The sequence below is a fragment of the Elgaria multicarinata genome, chromosome 8 (assembly GCF_023053635.1).
Source record: "Elgaria multicarinata webbii isolate HBS135686 ecotype San Diego chromosome 8, rElgMul1.1.pri, whole genome shotgun sequence".
NCBI classification, from domain to species: Eukaryota; Metazoa; Chordata; class Lepidosauria; order Squamata; family Anguidae; genus Elgaria; species Elgaria multicarinata.
In genome coordinates, this window is record NC_086178.1 from 32,687,238 (window position 1) to 32,708,427 (window position 21,190).

The 21,190-nt window shown below is 40.7% G+C and overlaps 1 protein-coding gene across 1 annotated transcript in view; it reads right to left on the bottom strand.

Annotated features, from left to right (window-relative positions):
* MED12L (mediator complex subunit 12L) overlaps positions 1-21,190 on the bottom strand; it is a 212,547-nt gene that overhangs the window by 184,291 nt on the left and 7,066 nt on the right. The window contains exons 2-4 of the mRNA XM_063132125.1: positions 8,583-8,687; positions 7,491-7,682; positions 4,001-4,160 (exon numbers count right to left, since the gene is read on the bottom strand). Of these exons, the coding sequence (XP_062988195.1) occupies positions 4,001-4,160; positions 7,491-7,682; positions 8,583-8,687 (457 nt within the window). The remainder of the gene's footprint in view (positions 1-4,000; positions 4,161-7,490; positions 7,683-8,582; positions 8,688-21,190) is intronic.

Consider the following 21,190-nt stretch of genomic DNA (forward strand, 5'->3'; position numbering starts at 1 on the left):
CTGCAGTATTAAGTGCATTTACTTCTTTAAAAAAAAAAAAACTGACAGTTTCTTCAAGCTAGTCTAAACTGGTGCCATTCAGATGCAAAGGGATGTGAAGGAGTTTGCTTCTATATCCAGGATGTCTACTATAATAATTAGCACCCATCACAATACCCTGAATCCTCTCCTCCCAAATTCATATTCAGTTTAAATAATAGTATTTAAATAACTGTAGAAGCTGCAGACCCTCTAGCTGATAAGAGGGGGGGGGAGTGAAGAAACTTTCTCCCAAACTTGACACAGGAGCTGTATTGGTTGGTTTTTGGAGTAAGAAACTTGGTAGCGTTAGAGGGGATTTTGCATACTGTTTCCCTACATTCTTAGGGTAAGGTTCAAGCTACTAATCCTAATGGCTATATGCTACCTCCAGTATCAGAGGCAATATGCCTATGTACACCAGTTGCTGTGGAACATGGGCAGGAGGGTGCTGTTGCCCTCATATTCTGCTTGTGGGTTTCTCATGGGCAGCTGGTTGGCACTGTGTGAACAGAATGCTGGATTAGATGGACCCTTTGTCTGATCCAGCATGACTCTTCTTATGTCCTTAAACTACACACAATGGTAGCAGCACTTTATTGTTAACACTGTATCTTCTCTAATCATGTATGTAGTGAAGATGGGAGCTGATTTCAAAGGCAAAAGGGACATACAGGCAAGGGATGACCAATTCACTCCCAGTTGCCCTTTCTCTCCCCAGGCACTCTTTCAATGATCCCCCCCCTTCATCCATGATTGGGCCACACGCTTATTTAAATACACAAGCCTGTGCACCAGTAAGCAGAAAAGGCCCTAGGAATTACCAGAAAAGACCCTAGGGATTACCACAATGCAAAATGCTTCAGAAATGGGCCAAAAAAAGTTTTGTTCCTCGGGTCTTTTCTTTGTTCTTACAGCTCTGAAGAATACATAGCCTATAGGTACATCTGTGCGCCTAAATTGCTTCCCATTCTTACAAGCCAGAAATCCATTTAGTTCTCTAGCCATATCCACTTCCAGAGATTTCACACCATCATTCCCTTAACACAAGCTCTTGACCTCTCATCATTTCCCCAGCCCTGCAACAGAAACTAGATAAATAGGCCAACAGATCTTTCCCAACTCTTATTACACCAGACGATGCACCGGGATGGGGTACTGCAACACTTATCAAAGAGTCTCGCAGTGCTAGCACTCCAGGTAGGATATTACCACAGTCCAAAGATTTAAATCAAGTGGAGAAACATTTGTCTTTATAAAAAGAAACTATTGCATATTGGCCATAGGACAAGGCTTACTATCTCTCTCAATGTACACCTGTGAGATGCTCACTGAAGGCAACACAACACATTACAGGGAGGATGAAAAAGCATCCTAGATAACAGGACACATAGTATTTTGGTTTAAAGGAGGCAATCAAAAGAAATTAGCACTGTCCGTTCAGTACAAAGACTCTGCTAACATCTACAGATCAACGAACTGCAGATCTCTGAAACCTTCATAGGCAAAACAACAACAACGAGACTTGAGACAGCTCAAATACTAATGCATGTGTTACAGCATTTGCTTTTATGATCTAGAGTCCACTTCCTCAGATACATCAATAAATACACAGTTATTAGTTTTTACAGTGCTACAAGCTAGGGGTGTGCACAGACCCCCCGCTCCGCCCCGCGGGCCGATCCGAAAATTTCGGATCGGCCCGCTCCGCTCCGCGCCGCTCTGCCCATACTCTGCTCCTCTTCGCCGCGGAGCTCCGGAGTAGAGGGGAGTGGCGCCAGGAAAGGCCGGGAGAGGAGGGCGGGGGGGTTACGAGGCCCTGCCGCTGTCGCCCAGTAAGAAACCAAGGGGGAGGGGGGTGGGCTCAATTGAAGAAGCCGACGGACCACGAATGGAGGCAGGTAAGGGAGAGGAGGGGGGGTTACTGGGCCCTGCCGCTGTCGCCGCATGGGCGACAGCGACAGCGGCGGGGCCCGGTAAACCCCACTTACCTTTCCGGCGGAGCTGCGGATCGAGGCGAAGGATCCGCCTTCACCTCGATCCTCTTCGCCACGCTCCACCGGCCCCCCAATCCTCTTCGCCTCCGCCTTAAGGGGAGGTGAAGCACCCCGCTCCGCTTCTAATTCGCTGGTCTGATTAGAAGCGGAGCACATCCCTACTACAAGCCCCTGCTGTTTTTTTTTTTTGCTGCAACAAACTACATAGTATATAAGAAACAGTTTGACCTCCAGGCTACTGTATTGTTGCATAGTTGCACCTGTTTGGAGAGCACCTATATATAAGCAGGATAGGGTTAGGAAACGTAGAAGTGGAGTGGTATACAGTGCCTTTCATAAGTATTAACACACACCCTTTGACTTGTCCATATTTTGTTGTGTTACAACCTGCAATTAAAATGGAGTTAATTGGCATGTTTACCATTTGCTTTACAAAACATATTTAACACACTGAAGATGGAAAAAATTTGCAATCCAAAAGCACACTCGCCAACTCTTTTTTTGGTTTGTGTCATGTCTTCTTTACATTTTAAGCCTCAGGGCAGGGACTGTCTTGCTTTTATTGATCTGTAACTTGCCTTGAGAACTTTTCTGGTTAAAGAACAGAGTATAAGTACTTTGAACAAATAAGCAATTAAAGGCATGCTCCTATGCATGCTTAGACAGAAAAAAAAATCCTAGAATGTCCAAGACAGCTATACTGGGTCTTGTAGGTCTTTTTCTGTCTAAACATGCATAGGATTGAACCCTAAGAGGTCTATTCTCCTCAGGCATGAGTAGGTATTTCATTGAGAGACCAGTAGCTTCATACAAAAACCATGGATGAATTTGGTATCATTTTAAGATAAGAGGTATGTACAATTGTTATCTAAGGCAACTACTGGGGCTTCAAACTACTCACCCACCTTAATGGTGAAAAGTAAAGCAAATCTGCTATTTCACAGTTACTTTCATTTCACACCATGATAGGATAGTTTTCCCAAGGCAATTTATTATTGATACCTCAATGCTGCACAGAGACTCAAAGTGGATAAAATGACTAGTTTTCATTTATTTAAGGCACAGACCCATAACATTTCAAATACTGCACTGGCAACATGTTTATTATTTCAAAAACATTCTAAACAAACTGTGCAGGATAGCAAAAGGTCTATCATCTATTTGAGACAGCACATAAAGTCAGAACTGAAATCTTTGGCATATATCTTGTCAAACAAAGAAGCAGCGTCAGTATTAAGGATATCCTTGATTAAAATCAAAAGCCATTATGTTTCCTTTATCTATTACCATTACCAAATTCCAACAAAGCCATACGAATGTCCTGTCACTCAAAGTCTGTCCCTCTGATTTGAACCAGCACCTACATTTTAAACCACAAATCAAGCTACTTTAATAAACATCATGGCTTGTTTCAATCTCACCCTTCACTTTAATATCAGGTTTCAACTGATCAATCAACATTGTGTCCTTAATCTTTCTCCTTTGGGGGCTCCATTCAATTGCTTGTAGAGGGATCGTCACTCAGACTGCTCCGTCCACGTGTTTCTCTCACACATGAAGGGACCACAATCTAGCATGTCTTTATTATTCTGAATATCAGCTAGGTGCTCCTTAAATCTATTTTTCTAATAAGTTATACGGAGAACTAATTAACATATTTCCTAGATTTTCCTAGACCCTTAATGCTGCTATTGTAGCAAAGAACATAAGAGTCTTGTGGCATCTTAAAGACTAACAAAGTCATTACCAACACACTTACACCTCTGGAAATTGCTGCTATTGTAGTAAATGTAGAAAACCTTTTTGGTTGAGCAATAAACAGAAATGAAATTGTTTACTTTATAAAAATGCAATAGGTGAGCTGTTTTTGAATTGCAAAGATATATCACATTTATGAAGTGGGCAGATGGAGTTTATATGCACAGAACCCAAAGTGCAATAACAATTAATGCAAAAGCATTACACTTCCCAGTTAGTTTATTTACCAAGATTTGGATCAGCAGCCTGGCGTTTCTTGATTTTAGCTTCAGAAATGGCAGCATAATAGGCACATGTCATTTTGATCAGCCATGCTCCTCGCAATAGTGGCACACAATATTTTGCTAAATAAGCAAAAACATCTTCTTTTTTACTGAGAATTGGAACCTGGGTCAAAGAGGAAGAAAGATTGTTAAACAACACACTTCCTACAAAATCATTAGTTAGTGAATGATGAAACTTCATACTAATAGACATACCTCGAACTACATATAGTTAATATGGTGGGGAGAGGCAAAGAGAAAGAATACAACTTGATGATTGGATGGTAGCCAGATTGCTCTAGTGCAGTCTCACCTAACCTTGTGCCCTCTGGTTGTTTTGGACTACAAATCCCATTGGCCCCAGTCACCACTGCAAATAGTCAGATATGATAAGTGGACTTTAAGCCTCAAACAACTTGGAACTAGAACACCTAATACAGCGCCTTCTCCCTTATCAACCTATCTGGTCACTGAGGTCATTAAAGGGAATTCTCGTGCTGGTTCCACATGGACCTATGGCCCAGCTGGAGTCCACCAGGAAAAGAGCTTTTAGTGTGGTGGCCCCTTCTCTTTGGAACCCCCTGCCCCTGGAGATCAGGCAGGACGTCAACCCTGTGCTGCTTTCAGCGCCTCTTGAAAACAGCTCTTTTCTTGGAAGTATATAAATATTGTAAATAAATCATTGTTGGAGGAGGCTGCTCTGGTGAAACTCATCTGGAATGTTGAGAGCAACCATAGCTTCATCTTCCCTGCCTTTCTTCTCCTCGCTCCCAACAACTGCCACTTTGCTCTTCATGGTCTAGTACTTCAAAATGTCACAACAGAACTCACAGGCTTGCCTGACTTAGGATCAGTTCTGCACCATGTGAAATTACCCATCATGCCCATTTAAACTTGGCAATTCAGAAGCACAATTGCCTTTCCCCAATGTGGCGCCCTCCAGATGCATCCCACTACAACTCTCTGCATCACACAGTCAGCACATTTGATTTATAGAACACATTTTTCAAAGACAATAAAGCAACATTGGATACAAGAAGCAATACTGGATACATACATTAACATGCTGCTTTGGAAACACAAAGCATATCTCATCTCCTTTGAGATGAGATATGGTCATCTCACAAACAGCTATATATAGCATACAACTGAATGCTGTAATTATCAGTATCCATAAATACCAATCATTATTTATTTGCATGCATTTATAAACTGCTTACATATGTACAGATATCAAAGCAGTGTACAAAAATTTAAAAATTTAAAATATATACATATAAATCCAAGACACAGAATCAACAAACCGTACCTATAGATCCATAAGAGTAAAATAGATAGTAGGCAAGGCTGGCAGCAGATTCCTGCAAGCCCTTGACATAGCGCGACCAATGGGCCTTCTAGCTGCCTACCACCACCACCCACTGCCAAAGTAGAGGCACCCACTTGCCTAAGCCTGCCACCAAGGGCAGCCTCCCCCAACTGTACCCCTCATGGAACTGTGCCCCAAATTGCCATTATTTTCTAAATCTTCCTTGCAATTTTTTTCCTGTAAGTTCATACACATACGGAATATGTTTTCTTTACAAGTGCAATAAAAGAAGCAATTTATATGAATCCATACCAACAAGTCAATATCTAAAGATGCAAACTTCTGAGGACAGAAGTTCTTTGTTACAGGGAAGTCCTAGAAATGTGTTCTAAAGCAAGCTCAGGAGCCGGCCCCTGCTCTTGCATCTCAAGGGAACCTGCTGTCGCAGCATCACAAATAAACCTAAGCTTTGGAAGGGCTTGGAATAAGAATGCTAAGAGGAAGAGGATTTAATGGGACAGTACGGGCAAAAGGGATGCAGTGTATTGATCAGCAAAACAAGGATGAAAGGATTCAGAAGAATACACAGCGACAAAATTTACACCAGTCTCTGCCATTTACAACACATCGAATAAATCTAATATTAATAACAATAACAACAGATATTTACTACTGATAACTATTATTATTCTTTATTTATTTGTTTATCAATCAAATTTATATGCCACTTTCAACGGGGTTTCAAAGCAGTGAACATACAATGTCATACCACCAAGACAACAATAAAATAAGTAAATTAAAAGTTCACAGTAATTTTTTTAAAAAGCTAATCAGCAATAAAGCTGCACACTTTATTGTGCGCTATGGGCTGTAACTGGCTGGGTTACACTTTAGGCAAGGCTTGTGTGGAGAGATGAGTGTCGAGAATACATCTAAACATCAGAACTATGGGAGCCTGTCTAAAGACAATTGGTAATGCGTTAGAGAGGGTGAATGCTGTGATGTTAACTGTTCTACTAAAAGTGCTCCTGAGGCAAACCTCTGGAGAATGTGGCATCCTCAGGAGTGCTTTCTCCAGTCATCACAAGGATGGGTAGGGACATATGGGTTGAGACAATCCCTAAGATAACCTGGCCCCAAGTTATTTAGGGTTCATAATAATAAGAAAAATGTAAGAAGAGCCATGCTGGATCACACCATGGGTTCATCTAGTCCAACACTCTGTTCTCACAGTGGCCAACCAGCTGTCGCCCAGGAACCCACAAGCAGGACACGGGTGCAACAGCACCCTCCCAACAATGTTCCCCAGCAACTGGTGCATTTAGGCTTACTGCTTCTGATACTTGAGGCAGCACATAGCCATCAGGACTAGTAGCCATTGCTAGCCTTCTCCTCCAGGAAATTATCTAACCCCCTTTTAAAGCCATCCAAACTGGTGGCCATCATTACATCTTGTGGTAGTGAATTCCATAGTTTACCTATGCACTGTGTGAAGAAGTACTTCCTTTTATCTGTCCTGAATCTCCCACCAATCAGCTTCATGGGATGTCCCTGGGTTCTAGCTATCCACGTTCTCAACAGCATGCATAATCTGGTACACCTCTATCATGTCTCTCCCCCTTACCTTCCTTTTTCCAAGCTAAACAATCCCAGCTTCCCTCATAGAGATGCTCTAGCTTCTTGATTGTGTTGCCCTTTTCTGCAATTAATATCACCCCACGTGAAACCTAATATACTATTCTAATATACTGTTCTATACTATAATATACTATTCACTTCTCTGATCCATGATTTCCTTAATTCTGCAAAAAGAATGCGGATTAGATGGACAACCATCTGTCAGATATGCTTTAGGGTGGATTCCTGCACTGAGTGAGGGGTTGGACTCGATGGCCTTATAGGCCCCTTCCAACTCTACTATTCTATGATTCTAGATGGAAACTTGGTCTGCTCCAGCATGGCTCTTCTTAAGTTCTTAAGAATTTCTCAGTCACTGCAGTGTTAGGACAGCTTTTGGGGTACATCCACTTCATGCACAGAGCAATGAACACCACTAGAAACTTTCATTTCTTTCTAACAAATTCTGCACAATATTTAATCCTCTCCCCACCGCAAATTTCCAAGAAGCTCTCAAAAGATTTGTACCTTTTTTGCTAGGATAGTCAGTGGTTTATTTCCTGCTAAATCTGCAAACCAACTGTGAATTGCACTCTGGGAACGAGCAGTAACTAGCCAGTAATTGTCTTTGGCATTGACTTGCAGTTTCTTCTTTCCTGTGTCCTGGAAAGTATTAAGCTTTAACTTTTCTTCTAATATGCTGCTAAAATAAGCACCAATCTGATGGGAAGGGGGGGGAAAGAAAAGAAATACACACAATAAGTATCTACTAAACACATTCACACACAGTATCCCCAACTGAAGAGATCTATGCCGTTTCTACACCTACCTTTTTTCCAGGGATCGTCCTGGGATCGTCCCTGTGCATGCAAATGACACACAGGGGATCCCGGGAGCAGGCAGGGATGATCCCTCCATTTTCCTGGGATAATCCTTAGGTGTAGAAAGGGCCCTAGTCAACACTGTAGCAAAGGCTTAATAAGATTATACTCTAAATTCCCTAGTGCAACAGTCAGAGTTTTTCTGATGCAAAGGGCTAAAGTGGCACCCCATTATCTTTTAAATGTAGATGTCCTGGGAGTATAAAACAAAAGCAAATAACTAAGGATGTGTAAAGTGTCTGTCAAGCAACAAGAAGAAAAATACACACAGTTAAAGTCTTTCTGTGGAAAGTTCAAAATGTTATCTCCAATTCAGGCTCCTGTCCAGCAAAAGATTTAAAGCAAATGCTTAACTTGAAACACGTGACATCTGGCTTCGCTGGAATGCCATACACATTTAAATCCTTTGCTAAATCAGATTCATAATTAACACGCAAAGCATGAGGTGAGTGAAATGAAGTCTCATCAACACACCCAGAGACTTCAAGTTGACAGCTACTACCCCAGAGAATAAGAGATACAAAATCAACTGGTAAGGCAGTATTTTTTGCTTGGATTTGCATACATTCGCTTAGGAATCTGTACGCTTTCAAGTAACACAGAATTCGTGACTAATGAAATAATGAACACTTACATTTCTCTAATTAAGGAGTATAACAGACATTGTGAAGGATAACCTATGGAATTAGTACTCCTCTAAAGAAATTACATTTGCAGCATACTTCAAACCTCAGCTTACCTTTGAAGGGTTAATGACAATATTCCTAGCAGATCCGTACTCATCTCCGGAGAAGGCTGGCTGATTACTGAAACCCTGCTTAACATTCACAGCAGTAAGTTCATCCTGCAAAGAAAGTATTTCGAGAAGTTACTTCAGCTGTAGTTTTAAGTTTTAATTACTTTGCTCAAACCCTCTCAAAGGACTTTAAATTCCAAGTGTGTTGTCTACACTACATAATGTCATACTGATAATAAAATTTTTCCCTGTGTATTATTAAGCCTTACACATCAGTTTAATTTGGGGAAACTTGCATTTTATCTGTATGAAGATGCTTTCCCCAGCATAACATTATCAAGGCTTCATACACATTTGCTTATATTATCAACATTTTGTATTTTCCAGGATTATCTACATACATAGAATCATAGAATAGTAGAGTTGAAGGGGCCTGTAAGGCCATCAAGTCCAACACCCTACTCAATGCAGGATTCTACCTTAAAGCATACCTGAAAGCTGGTTGTCCAACTGCCTCTTGAATGCCTCTAGTGTGGGAGAGCCCACAACCTCCCTAGATAACTGGTTCCATTGTCGTAATGCTCTAACAGTCAGGAAGCTTTTCCTGATTTCCAGCTGCAATCTGGCTTCCAGTAACTTGAGCCCATTATTCTATGTCTTGCACTATGGGATGGATGAGAAGAGATCCTGGCTCTCCTCTGTGTGACAACCTTTCAAGTATTTGAAGAGTGCTATCAGGTCTCCCCTCAGTCTTCTCAAGGCTAAACATGCCCAGTTCTTTCAGTCTCTCCTCAAAGGGCTTTGTTTCCAGACCCCTAATCACTCTCGTTGCCCTCCTCTTAACCCCCTCCAGCTTGTCTGCATCTTTCCTGAAGTGTGGTGCCCAGAACTGGATGCAATACCCAAGATGAGGCTTAACCAGTGCCAAATAGAGGGGAACTAGTACCTCACACAATTTGGAAACTATATCTCTATTAATGCAGCCCAAAATAGCATTTGAAGATTAAGCCCTACTTACAAACCTTTCAATTGTTAGCATATAGGATTCTATAACTTTGTACATTGCATATCCTACCCATTTGTGGAACAGGAAATAATGTAAACAGCCCATATCACAAAAGCATGGTCTTTTTCACAGTTCAAAATAAAGACCTTTTATTTAATTCTTTTCAGTGCCCATTTAAAGGGTAAAAGGCACGGGCGGCAAACTTGTACCTTAATATTAACTGAAATCCACCTATTTTAATTGTCACATCAAAAAGCAAGAGCAAGTTCAAATATGTAATTTCCTATAGCATTTCAGAATGCACATGGAAAATAATATGTGTGAACCAATTCTGGCATACCCTTTCTGATTAGGTAAAACCAATATATTAGTTTTTAGGTTCAGAGATGTGTTAATATGGGGCAGTTTTCAAACAAGAAGTATCCTATATGCATACATATAGGATATGTATACATATAGGCCTGTATCACATGTCCTTCCTAAATGTTTGAGTCTAAGGCTAACATCTACAGCAAACATTGCTACACCATTTTCCCCTCTGGTTGCACTGGAGTTATCTCAGGATAACTCAGGACAAAAAGGATTTGATATACAAACATTTTTAGAATGAGAACAAGGTACACAACTGAGGCCTAATCTACACCTGCACTGCAGCCCTTTCGGTACAAAGGAGAAATGCTCCCAAATTTTTCCGTTCCCATGATCCACACTCATGGGGACAAGCGATGGATCTTTACCACAATGAGAGGAGTGCCACTGTGGAGACACATGTGCCCCGTTATGGAGCTTCTGCATGAGTATCAGTAGAAGTGGGCGGGGCTAGGCAAATAGCTACAGGGCACAGGATATTTTTTTTTACTGACTCCTAAGGTATGCACACCAGCGCAGATACACAACAACACATGGGGGGGCATAGGTACTCTGTCAAATATGCACTCCTGCACAAAGATTTGTTTTTAAAAAAATCTCGGCAGAGAAACACACTGCCACCCATGTATACGCCTCACAGCTGATTGGCTGTCCACTCACGATGAACAGCAACGATTTCGTGAAGGGGGGGGCACACTGGCCACAGACTTCAGGATTGTATCGAGAGATGTAGAAAAACTGCAACAAAAGCAGTCAGCAATATCTCGGAATACATGAGTGGTGGAGCTGAGATCACAACGGAAGAAGGCGAATGTCATGTGCCCCATAAGTGACAACCTCGATACAATCCTGGAATAAATGGCTGGTGTAGACTCCCTCTCATTTGTGACTATAGATCTCTGTCTTGCCCAAAAGCAATCTTGAACCTCTTCTCTACTGCAGGGAGCAGGGGGACAGTTAGCTCTTCTGCCCATGAAGGGGGGTGGGGAGAGACAGGATATACAATATTATTCTGGACAAGAACAAGGAACAGGAAGTGTAACATGCCTGGACAAAAATGTAAGTTGTGCTACCAAAACAGTTTCAAGGAATTGTAAAGACTATGTGCTTATGAAACACTGTTACGTGCTCTCCACATCCGTGTAGAAGTTCCAGAGGCAATGTTTACCTGGGTTTGGCTTCTTTTGGAAGAGAGATCGCTGAAGACACAGGATCTTTTAATGTTTGAGTTTATTTACAAATATACAAGTTGAACATAGGTGGTGGCAAACAGCAAAGCAGTCTTATAAGCAGCAAATCTACTGCAGATCCCATGAGAGTAAACCTATCCCACAACCACCCACTCATGGTTTTTTCCTTCAGCTCACTCTCCATCTCTGTGTCATTCTGTCTCAAACTACAGTTTCTTTCATATGCACACACACACACTGCTATCAGCCCTTCTCACAGGGGGGAGCTCTTTCTTGGGGGATAACGGTGTCTGTGTCTACTGGTCCTGATGGCTATATGCTACCTCCAATATCTGAGGTAGTATGCCTATGTACACCAGTTGCTGGAGAACACAGCCAAGAGAGTGCTATTACACTCATTTTCTACTTGTAGGTTTCCCATGGGCAACTGGTTGGCCACTGTGTAAACAGAATGCTGGACTAGATGGAGCCTTTGGTCTGATTCAACATGGCTCCTCTTAAATTCTTATGATGGGTTTATCTTATCAGAACACTCTGGAGCGCTCCAACTATTTCCCACCCATTTGCTCCCATTGAGGGCCATCCCCTTAATATCCTGGGCCCATAATATTCAAGTCTCAAGTTCCCAGACACTGGCCAGGTGAAGGAAGAAAAGAAGGCAATCCCACTGCACATGGCAATACGTTTATAATTATTATTAAGACTTTTATACCACAATATATTAAAAACCCTAAGTGGTTCACAATAAAATACAAGGTAACAAGATAAAAATAATAATCAAAAATCAAACACCATAACAATTAAACAGGATAGTAACAGGTAAGGGAAAGCCTGCATGAACAAGTGCATTTTAAAATTTGACCCTGTTTCTGCTGCTCAAACAACAGATGGGAGAGTTATCTAAAGGGTGAGTGCCACCACTATGAATGACCAGTAAGGCCTCCTAAGAAGATCTCAGAGGTTGACTGGGTGTATATATAAGATGGAACATAAATACCGAACACTAGGAAGTGCTAACTTGTACTCTTAAGGTGGTATGAGTGTTGGCAGTACTTTTCACTACTCATGGGAAAGCATGTGACAATACTTATTTTATTAATTTTCCCTCAAAAACCTGGCTCACTTTTAGTACAATTATTCAAAGTTCCAGGGATAGTGCCACCAGGATTTTGTCCCCCACCCCACCCCTGGTTTCCTTGTTCCATAAAATACAGTTTTGGAGGAAGAGATCACGGGAGACTTAGGGCATTTTTGTGATAACTGAGTTTATTTACAAACATATTTTCTTGTTTATTTTTAAATTTTCGAAGTTACACCTTCATCCAGACACTGATCTCAGGGAAACATACATAAGCATTTCAATTATCAATTCAGAAATAAAAACAGCATTAAAATCAAAATGTGATCAAATTTAAGAGCTAATAGATCCCTAGCAAATGGTATACTACCCATAATTAATTCTGTAAACTGTCCGGATAGCTTCAGCTTTACAGCAGTATAGAAATGTAAAAGATGATGATGATGATGATGAGGTAACATACAGTCATCATGACTAGTACCCATTGATAACCTTGTTCTCCTGCAGATGATCATAAAGAGGTTGTGCATTTAAATCTTTCCTTGATCCATGCAAGTATAGATGCAGGAAATGCCCACCCACCCCGCACCCAAAAAAGTTGTCATATGAGAAAAGTGGTCTAAGATCTTGATCCACCAGCAGAGCTTCAGCTGCTATTGCTTTTGTTCAGGTTTTTATGCAGATTGGTGCCACAAGAATCATCCTCTGTCAAGAACCATACATTTCTGCATTTTTGTTATGCTTTATACAGCCCTAAAATCTCTTACTTCTCCCGTATAATCCACCCCACACACTCAGGTCCTCTGGGAAGAATTTCCTTCAGCCAGCCAAAACTAGGCTGACAGGTATTACCCAGAGGACCTTCTCTTCTGCTGCTCCCAGACTGTGGAATGGCCTGCTGGAGGAGACTCGTCAACTTAACAGTCTTTTAGCATTTAAGAAAGCTATAAAGACTGACCTCTTCTGGCAGGCCTATCCAGTGGAGTTTTAGGATGCTTTTAGGGTGTTTTTAGGATGTTTTAACAATATATACTATGTTTTTAATCAGTATTTTATGTATTAATACTTACTGCTGTTCCCCGTGTCGATCAAAATGGAGAGGCGGGTAAGAAATAAATTTATTACTATTATTACTATCAGGATTGCTGATACCCTGGAACTAGAAGAGTGCTTCAACGTACTTTAGAAGACATAAGATAACCACCTTAATCTCAATGCTCTTCAAAACAAACTGTGTGCCACTGCTCAGCAGAATATAGGTCCTGGGATGGGCGTGGGGGTATAAAGGAAGATCAGGCACACATGGGCAAATTAGCAAGCATTCTTGAAATAATAAGCTACAAGTAATACGTGCATCAATGGGAAAATGAAACTTTTAAAATTGTTTTTCAAAAAAAGATTTAAGCTTCTTCGCCTCACCCCCACCCCACCCCCCATTCCATGGCATGACTCAGATTTTAACAAGCACCCTTGCCATGGAATGAAAGAAATCAACTGACAAGTGTAATGTCACATTCAGTTAAGTGAAGTATAGAGATTGAACATGCTGTCACTTGGCTTAGCTTGATTTCCAAGTAGTTGCCTACTGAACAAACACAGGATGACTGAACAGAATTGTCACTTAAAGTAATGCACTCCGAGTGACAACGTTACACTGGGTTTTGTGGGCTCCTGCAGGGTCGTTAGGTTATTTTCAAAGTGTTAAATGAAACAAAGTGAAGCCTAATCAAGTTGTAGAATGCTTTCTGCTTTTATTTCATTTCTCAACTTTGTTCACGTTCTTCACTCTTTGAACACTATGCTCCTTATCCGTCCAAGGGTTCCTACTTCCCTTGCCCACCTCCGTCCATTTTCGCTTGCTGCTCCCTACTATTCAGATTCTCTTCCAGAGCATTTGTAAATCTGTTGTTTTAATTACTGTCTTTTAATCTCAGTTTAAAAGTTTTCCCTTTCCACAGCTTATAGAATTTTAATTTAATTTTAATTATTGCTGGTAATGTTGATTATTTAGTTTTATACTATCTTCCTGGGCCCATTTCATGAACTCCCTTCCCTTCAGTTGTATTTTGAGATTTTATTATTATTATTATTATTATTTATTTATTTATTTATATAGCACCATCAATGTACATGGTGCTGTACAGAGTAAAACAGTAAATAGCAAGACCCTGCCGCATAGGCTTACATTCTAATAAAATCATAGTAAAGCAATAAGGAGGGGAAGAGAATGCAAACAGGCACTGGGTAGGGTAAGCAGGCACAGGGTAGGGTAAAACTAACAGTATAGAGTCCAAACAACATCAGGTTTTAAAAGCTTTAGGAAAAAGAAAAGTTTTTAGCTGAGATTTAAAAGCTGCGATTGAACTTGTGGATCTCAGATGTTCTGGAAGAGCGTTCCAGGCGTAAGGGCAGCAGAAGAAAATGGACGAAGCCGAGCAAGGGAAGTAGAGACCCTTGGGCAGGTGAGAAACATGGCATCAGAGGAACGAAGAGCACGAGCGGGGCAGTAGTGTGAGATGAGAGAGGAGAGATAGGAAGGAGCTAGACTGTGAAAAGCTTTGAAGGTCAACAGAAGAAGTTTATATTGGATTCTGGAGTGAATTGGAAGCCAATGAAGAGATTTCAGAAGTGGAGTAACATGATCAGAGCGGCGAGCCAAGAAGATGATCTTAGCGGCAGAGTGGTGGACCGAGACCAACGGACTGATGTGAGAAGGAAGGCCAGTGAGAAGGTTGCAGTAGTCCAACCGAGAAATAACCAGTGCATGAACAAGTGTTTATTACAATGCATGTCTTGTGCCAGGGACTTGCTTTTTTTTCTTCTTTTGTTCAGTGCCATGTGCATTGCTGACACTATATAAAATTATTATTATTATTTATGAAAACAGTCTTCAGCAGCTGCATTTTTGTTTTTAAACATCTGGCTAACTATGTATAGCACTCTTGAAAAAACAATTGGTGAGAATAAAATCATGAATTTATTTTATGACATTTTGCTGTTTTAAATAATCTTGCAACCTGAACAAGTAATAGTAAAGTCAGAAGACAGTTTGCTTATTTTTGTCCTTAATAATTTATTTGGAAATTGGATAAAGTTTTTATCTGAAGTGTTCAGGATAAAGCTATCTTGTAAGAATGTACTTCTTTTACACTGGGTGCTCTTATACAATGGGTAGCAAAAGTTGAACCCTTAATAGTTCCCTGCTTTGGGAAACAAATTTAACCTAAAATATCAACATGAGGAGGAAACATTGGGAACCATGTTTTGTCTAGAATAAAGGGCTGCCTATACCAAGGCCATAGCTAGACGGGGTGATAGATACATTTAGAACAACTATAAACAGCTTTAAAAACAAATCTAGGATTGGTAAAGCTCATCACATATTGCTAAATACCTGGGGAAAGAGAAAAGTTTTTACCTGGTGCTGAAAAGATATCAATGCTGGCACCAGGAGGCCTCGTTGGGGAGATCATTCCACAGAATTTTTTTAAAAGAAATTATTTATATTTCGCATTTATATCTCACCTTTCCTACAGATATCCAAGGACTCATCTACACCAAGCAGGATATTCCACTATGAAAATGGTATATAAAAGGCAGTAGCTACACTACTGTGTTATAGCGATATTGAAGTGCACTGACAACTTTCTGGGCCCATTGAGACATACCATATACCGCTTTCATACCACTTTCATAATGTTATATCCTGCTTGGTGTAGATGTGCCATGGGCCCCAACACTTCTCCATGCACTTCAGTACCACTATAAAGCAGTAGTGTAGATCCTGCAGTGCACTTCAATACTGCTATAAAGCATTAGCGTGGCTCCTGTCTTTTATATACCACTTTCATACCACTTTCATCGTGGAATATCCTGCTTGGTGTAGATGAGCCCCTAGGCAGCTTACAATCAGAACAAAACAGGAGTCAATGATAAAAAAACACAATACCTTAAAAGTAAGGCACAAAACAATTCAAGGAGGATAATCTAAAAATAAAGGGAAAAAAGGCTTCCCTGAAATTAATCTTTACCACCTGTCTAAAATTGTGCATGGCTGTTCCAGACCTTTTTTCAGGTACCCATCTGCTGTATTTCTGATTGGAGGGAACACAAAAGCAGGGCCACAAAACTTCGATTAACTAAGTTGTCAGGTAGGCTCAGATGGAATTAATATTACCGAGACATTCAAGAGATTTGTTTGATACAAGCTTAAAAACCTGTTCATTTTCCATTTTCACTGTTGTTCATACTCTTCCTTATTAACAGTGCTTCAGAAAATACTTTTGATGACATTCCTTGATTCAGGAATTCTTAAACCAAAGTATTTTTTCAAAAAGAACATCAATTTATTTCTGCAAGTATAAATGCAGAACATGTCCAACTCAATTTTCTATATGGGCACATGCCACAAACTCAAACAGCCATTTTAGCTTTCCTTACAGATGTAACAGGATTCCTTGAACAGCTGACACAAACAAGTTTTTTTAGACTAAACAGTGCAGTTATTTGATCTGGATTCAGTTCATTTATTTCCTTAAAAGCATAGGTCATCACAAAGCATTTTCATGGAAATAATAATACCATTTCAAATTATTATAGCAAGCTTTAACAATAATTTTCCTTAGCAGGATATGCTCCAAGGCAATCATAAATGCCAAACATTATGCAGTAAAATATCTTCGCAAGCCAAATTATTGCACAGATACATCTCAATTCTTATATCAAATGATCACCCTGACATGTACAAGCAAGCAATTCTGTAACAACTGTGTACCTTTTTTCCTGGGCACATGTTGATGACAATGCTGTCACATAAGTAACACACTTATCTTGGTATGAAAGGCAATGATAAATCTTTTCAGAATGGGACAGAGCAGCACGTCAATTAAAGAGTCCCTGAACAAGCTACTCTGTCTGGATCAGATGGAAGATGTACAAAGGGCAAAACCCCGCAATGTGTTATTATCCTCCACTACCTCTTGGCTACATATAAAAAGTCATGCATTTTAGGAAATCTACTTCAGAAGTAGGTGACAGTCACTGTTCGAAAACAAAGCGCCATACTGCCTCTTCCCAGTGGATAAAAAATAACTTCTACAAGATGGGTTTTAACTTCATGTCATTGTAATATATGTTTACTATTGTGAAAACTGAGTATGGGCATGGCTAGACGAGAGGGATGGAGGGTGACGATCTTGTGATTTTATGATCGCGAGATTGTCGCCCTTGTCTACACACGGCGTGTGACATCATGGCCGCCATTTTGGATTTACTTTTCTTAAAAGAGAAGGAACGCACGAGCACCCCACTGAAATTGTAAGGTCCTTTTTTTTAAAAAAAACTCGCACTCCCCCCCCCCCGATTGGCACAGAGTCCTGAGGAGCTCCGTCCCTGGTATCCTACTCCTCACGTTACTTGCGAGGAGCTGGTACATACCAGCGACGGTGGGCCACATGTTCCACGGTCTCAGGTTGATCCCGAGAACATGGAAAAAGTGGGGGAAATGGGTAGGGCGATATTCCAGGAAAAGGGAGGGATCATCCCTCCCTGCTCCCTGGATCCCCTGTGCGTCATGTGGATGCACAGGGATGATCCCAGGGCAATCCCCGGGGTAAGCCCTCATCTAGCCTTGCCCTATGTGTGCACAGTGTATGCACAATGTTGCCATATTCAGTTGGGCATGTGCAACATAAATTCTATCTGGCTGCCTTTCAATCAGATATTATAATTTGACATTAAGTTTGGTATCTTGAAGCAGGGATGCTTTAAACTGATTTTGGATATACTCAAAAGAGCTAGCCTCATCACAACGCTGTAATTTAGTTCCATTCATTATGTCACTTTCCCTATGCAAGTTGGGGTCTGTTAAATTCTCACCCTTATCACTGGTGAAATTGAGATTCCCAGCACCAATTTAAAGGTTAATTGTGATGCTAACTTAAGCTCCTCCCAGGAACATCTCAAATTAAACTGCCTCCAGTTCCCAGCGCTGGCCTGGAATTATGAGAGTTGCAGTCCGACATATCTGGAGGACACCAAGTTGGAGAAGGCTGGTTAAAAAAAAAAACCTCTAGAGATGACTTATGCTTTTCAACCTTAATTTTTGCATAAATTTATCACAAGACTTGCCTTCTGGCAATAATTAACAAACTTATTTAACAATTGTCAACTATGTAAATGAAGCAAGTGCATACAGAATAAATCGCAACTCTAAAAAGAGGGTGAGAAATTATTAGGGCTCATAAATTATTCCAAAAGGTTTTCTATATACCAATCAAATAAAAATAAAAAGGGGTACTAACGAACATCCCTGTCTAACACCTCTTGACAGTATTTGTCTTTATCAGGATCAAGAATCAACTATTGAAGTTAGTATGGAACAATTTATTCCAAAGAGGATCTGTACTCCTGGATCCAAAGGCCTCTTAAAAGATCTACAACAATCACAGGGGGCTCCTGTCTAGTTTGCTTTAATATATTTTGATGTATTATAACAACACAATGATCCAAGGAGCTTTTCCCTTTCTGATAACTTGCTGGTTCCTCTATGATGACATGATCTTGCTCTGTTCAATTTTCCAGTTTTTAAGAGAAAGCAGCAGCTCTAGATTTTAAAAACCAAAAATACTAACTGATCTCTAATTTATAGTATCTTTATTACAACTTGTTTTTAATTAACGGGAACATTATATTTGCTTCCTGGGCTCTGGGTGGCAAATTTTGTCTCTCTGTGGTGAAACAATTTAGCCAACACTGGGCCCCATCACTGAACACTTGTCTCCAACTACCCCCCAGAAGACATACTGTGATTCATCAAAAGAATTTATAACAGATATTATTGAATATGCAGAGATATTATTGAATATGCAGAGAGATAAAAACAGACTAATAAGGCCACATGCATAGTCAGTAAAGATTTAGTACAAAACGTATCCAGCAAGAAAGATGGAAGAACACAATTGTGTTCATCTATAGCTCCAAGCTAAAATCCTCTGTGTGTGTGTGTGTGTGTGTGTGTGTGTCCTCTCAAGATTGCATGGCTGTGGGCATAGGATTGTTTGGTTTCCCGGCTATGAGCTTGTAGAGAGGGCTCCAAACTAAGAGCCAGAAAACCATGCTCACCCCTTGTAGCTGATGTGGAGACAACTGCACTGGCTACCTTATTATTATTATTATTATTATTTATTTATATAGCACCATCAATGTACATGGTGCTGTACAGAGTAAAACAGTAAATAGCAAGACTCTGCCGCATAGGCTTACAATCTAATAAAATCATAGTAAAACAATAAGGAGGGGAAGAGAATGCAAACAGGCACAGGGTAGGGTAAGCAGGCACAGGGTAGGGTAAAACTAACAGTATAAAGTCTGCACAACACCTCTCCGCACTCGGAGTGTGGAGATGGAAAAAACAGGTTTTCCCAGGGGCAGAGAGGAGAAGAGACTGGGGATATGGGGCTACGAAGTATTCCCAACCATCCTTAGCCTCTTAGCCTTCTTCCCTCCCTAAAGCCTCCACTAGATGGGTGAAATCACCTCTCTAGCTAAAATGCAAAAGCAGGAGATACAAGGCACCTCCTGCTCTGCATTGGATACATGTATGCATCCGAGTTCAGAGGCTTAGAGTATCCAGGTCGCATCCCGTAGAATTGCGCCCTAAGACATTTATTAAGGATTCCAGCCATGCAACAAAGCCCAGTAGGAGCTCTGTCTCTGTGCAATCCAACAATGCAACTAGACCTAACAACATCAGCTACACTTATCCAGGACTTGTTCACTAGTACATGTGTGATATTCTGTCACAACCTGCCAAAAATACAAAGTGCTAGTTTACAACAGTCAGACCACACATCCCCTATGTAGAAGTATTAATGGCCATAAATCATTTGAAATTGAAACACAATGAAACCACTTAGGAAGCACGTCAGCCTTAGGGCCACTGGCCTTAAATAGAATGATTTTAAAGGATAGTTACACTGAAGGGCTGGCACACCTTAGAATTCATTACCATGCTGCATTTTTCAGTGGTTTTTAAAAGGATTATCAGTCATTTGTACATTATGAAAAAGACATTGGGTTGGAATCAGACTAAATCTGACTTCACTCCCTATGAGCAGTATCACACCACCTCTGCTGGTTCTGTTGAGCTTGTGGGAACAAACCCTTGCGCAATGGAGCTTGTGCAATTCTAAACATAACCTGAAATGAGCAAAAACATGTTTCCAGAATTGGACAGGTCAGCGGAGCTCGCAGAAGGAAGCTTTGCTGACCTGTCCCAATCTGGAAATTAACATTTCCACTAGTTTCCAGAAGCACAATGCTGGATTAGATAGACCCTTGGTCTGGTCCAGCAAGTCTCTTCTTATGTTCTCTTTTTCTCTTTTTTCTTTTCTTTTTTCTTTTTTACAAATCTTTGGCTTCCTCTTTGCTTATCCATACATCTCAAATCTTGACCACAATCATATATGCCCTAATAATATCTAGATTCTATTATTGCCATGTGCTCTGCGTGGGCTTGCCTGTGAAGATCCTGTGAAGTATCAGAGGCAGCGTGTGTATTTATCCCAGTTGCAATCGTGTCCCGCTTGTGGGGTTTCTCTTGGGCAGCTGGCTGGCTACTGTGTGAACAGAATGCTGGATTAGTTAGATCCTGGTCTGATCCAGCATGGGATCTTCTCGTCTTCTTATGTTCTAACACTACCAACTGCTTAACCATTGTTAAGCAATTGAAAGCAAGTTGCAAGATTGTGTACTCTCCAAAGGCTCCCTTCAAGACCACAATTTTTTCCCTCCGTGTTTAACTGCAATTAACCATTATATAAGTAATGAAGTTAAGTTGCTGTTAGGGCTAGCCAGGGTTCCCACTTAGCCTAAATCTGAAATGTTTCCTAATGTGCAACATGCCCCCCTTCCATGCATGAATTTCCCCCCTCCTACGTGGTTTGCTGCTGTCATAGTTTAGTATTAC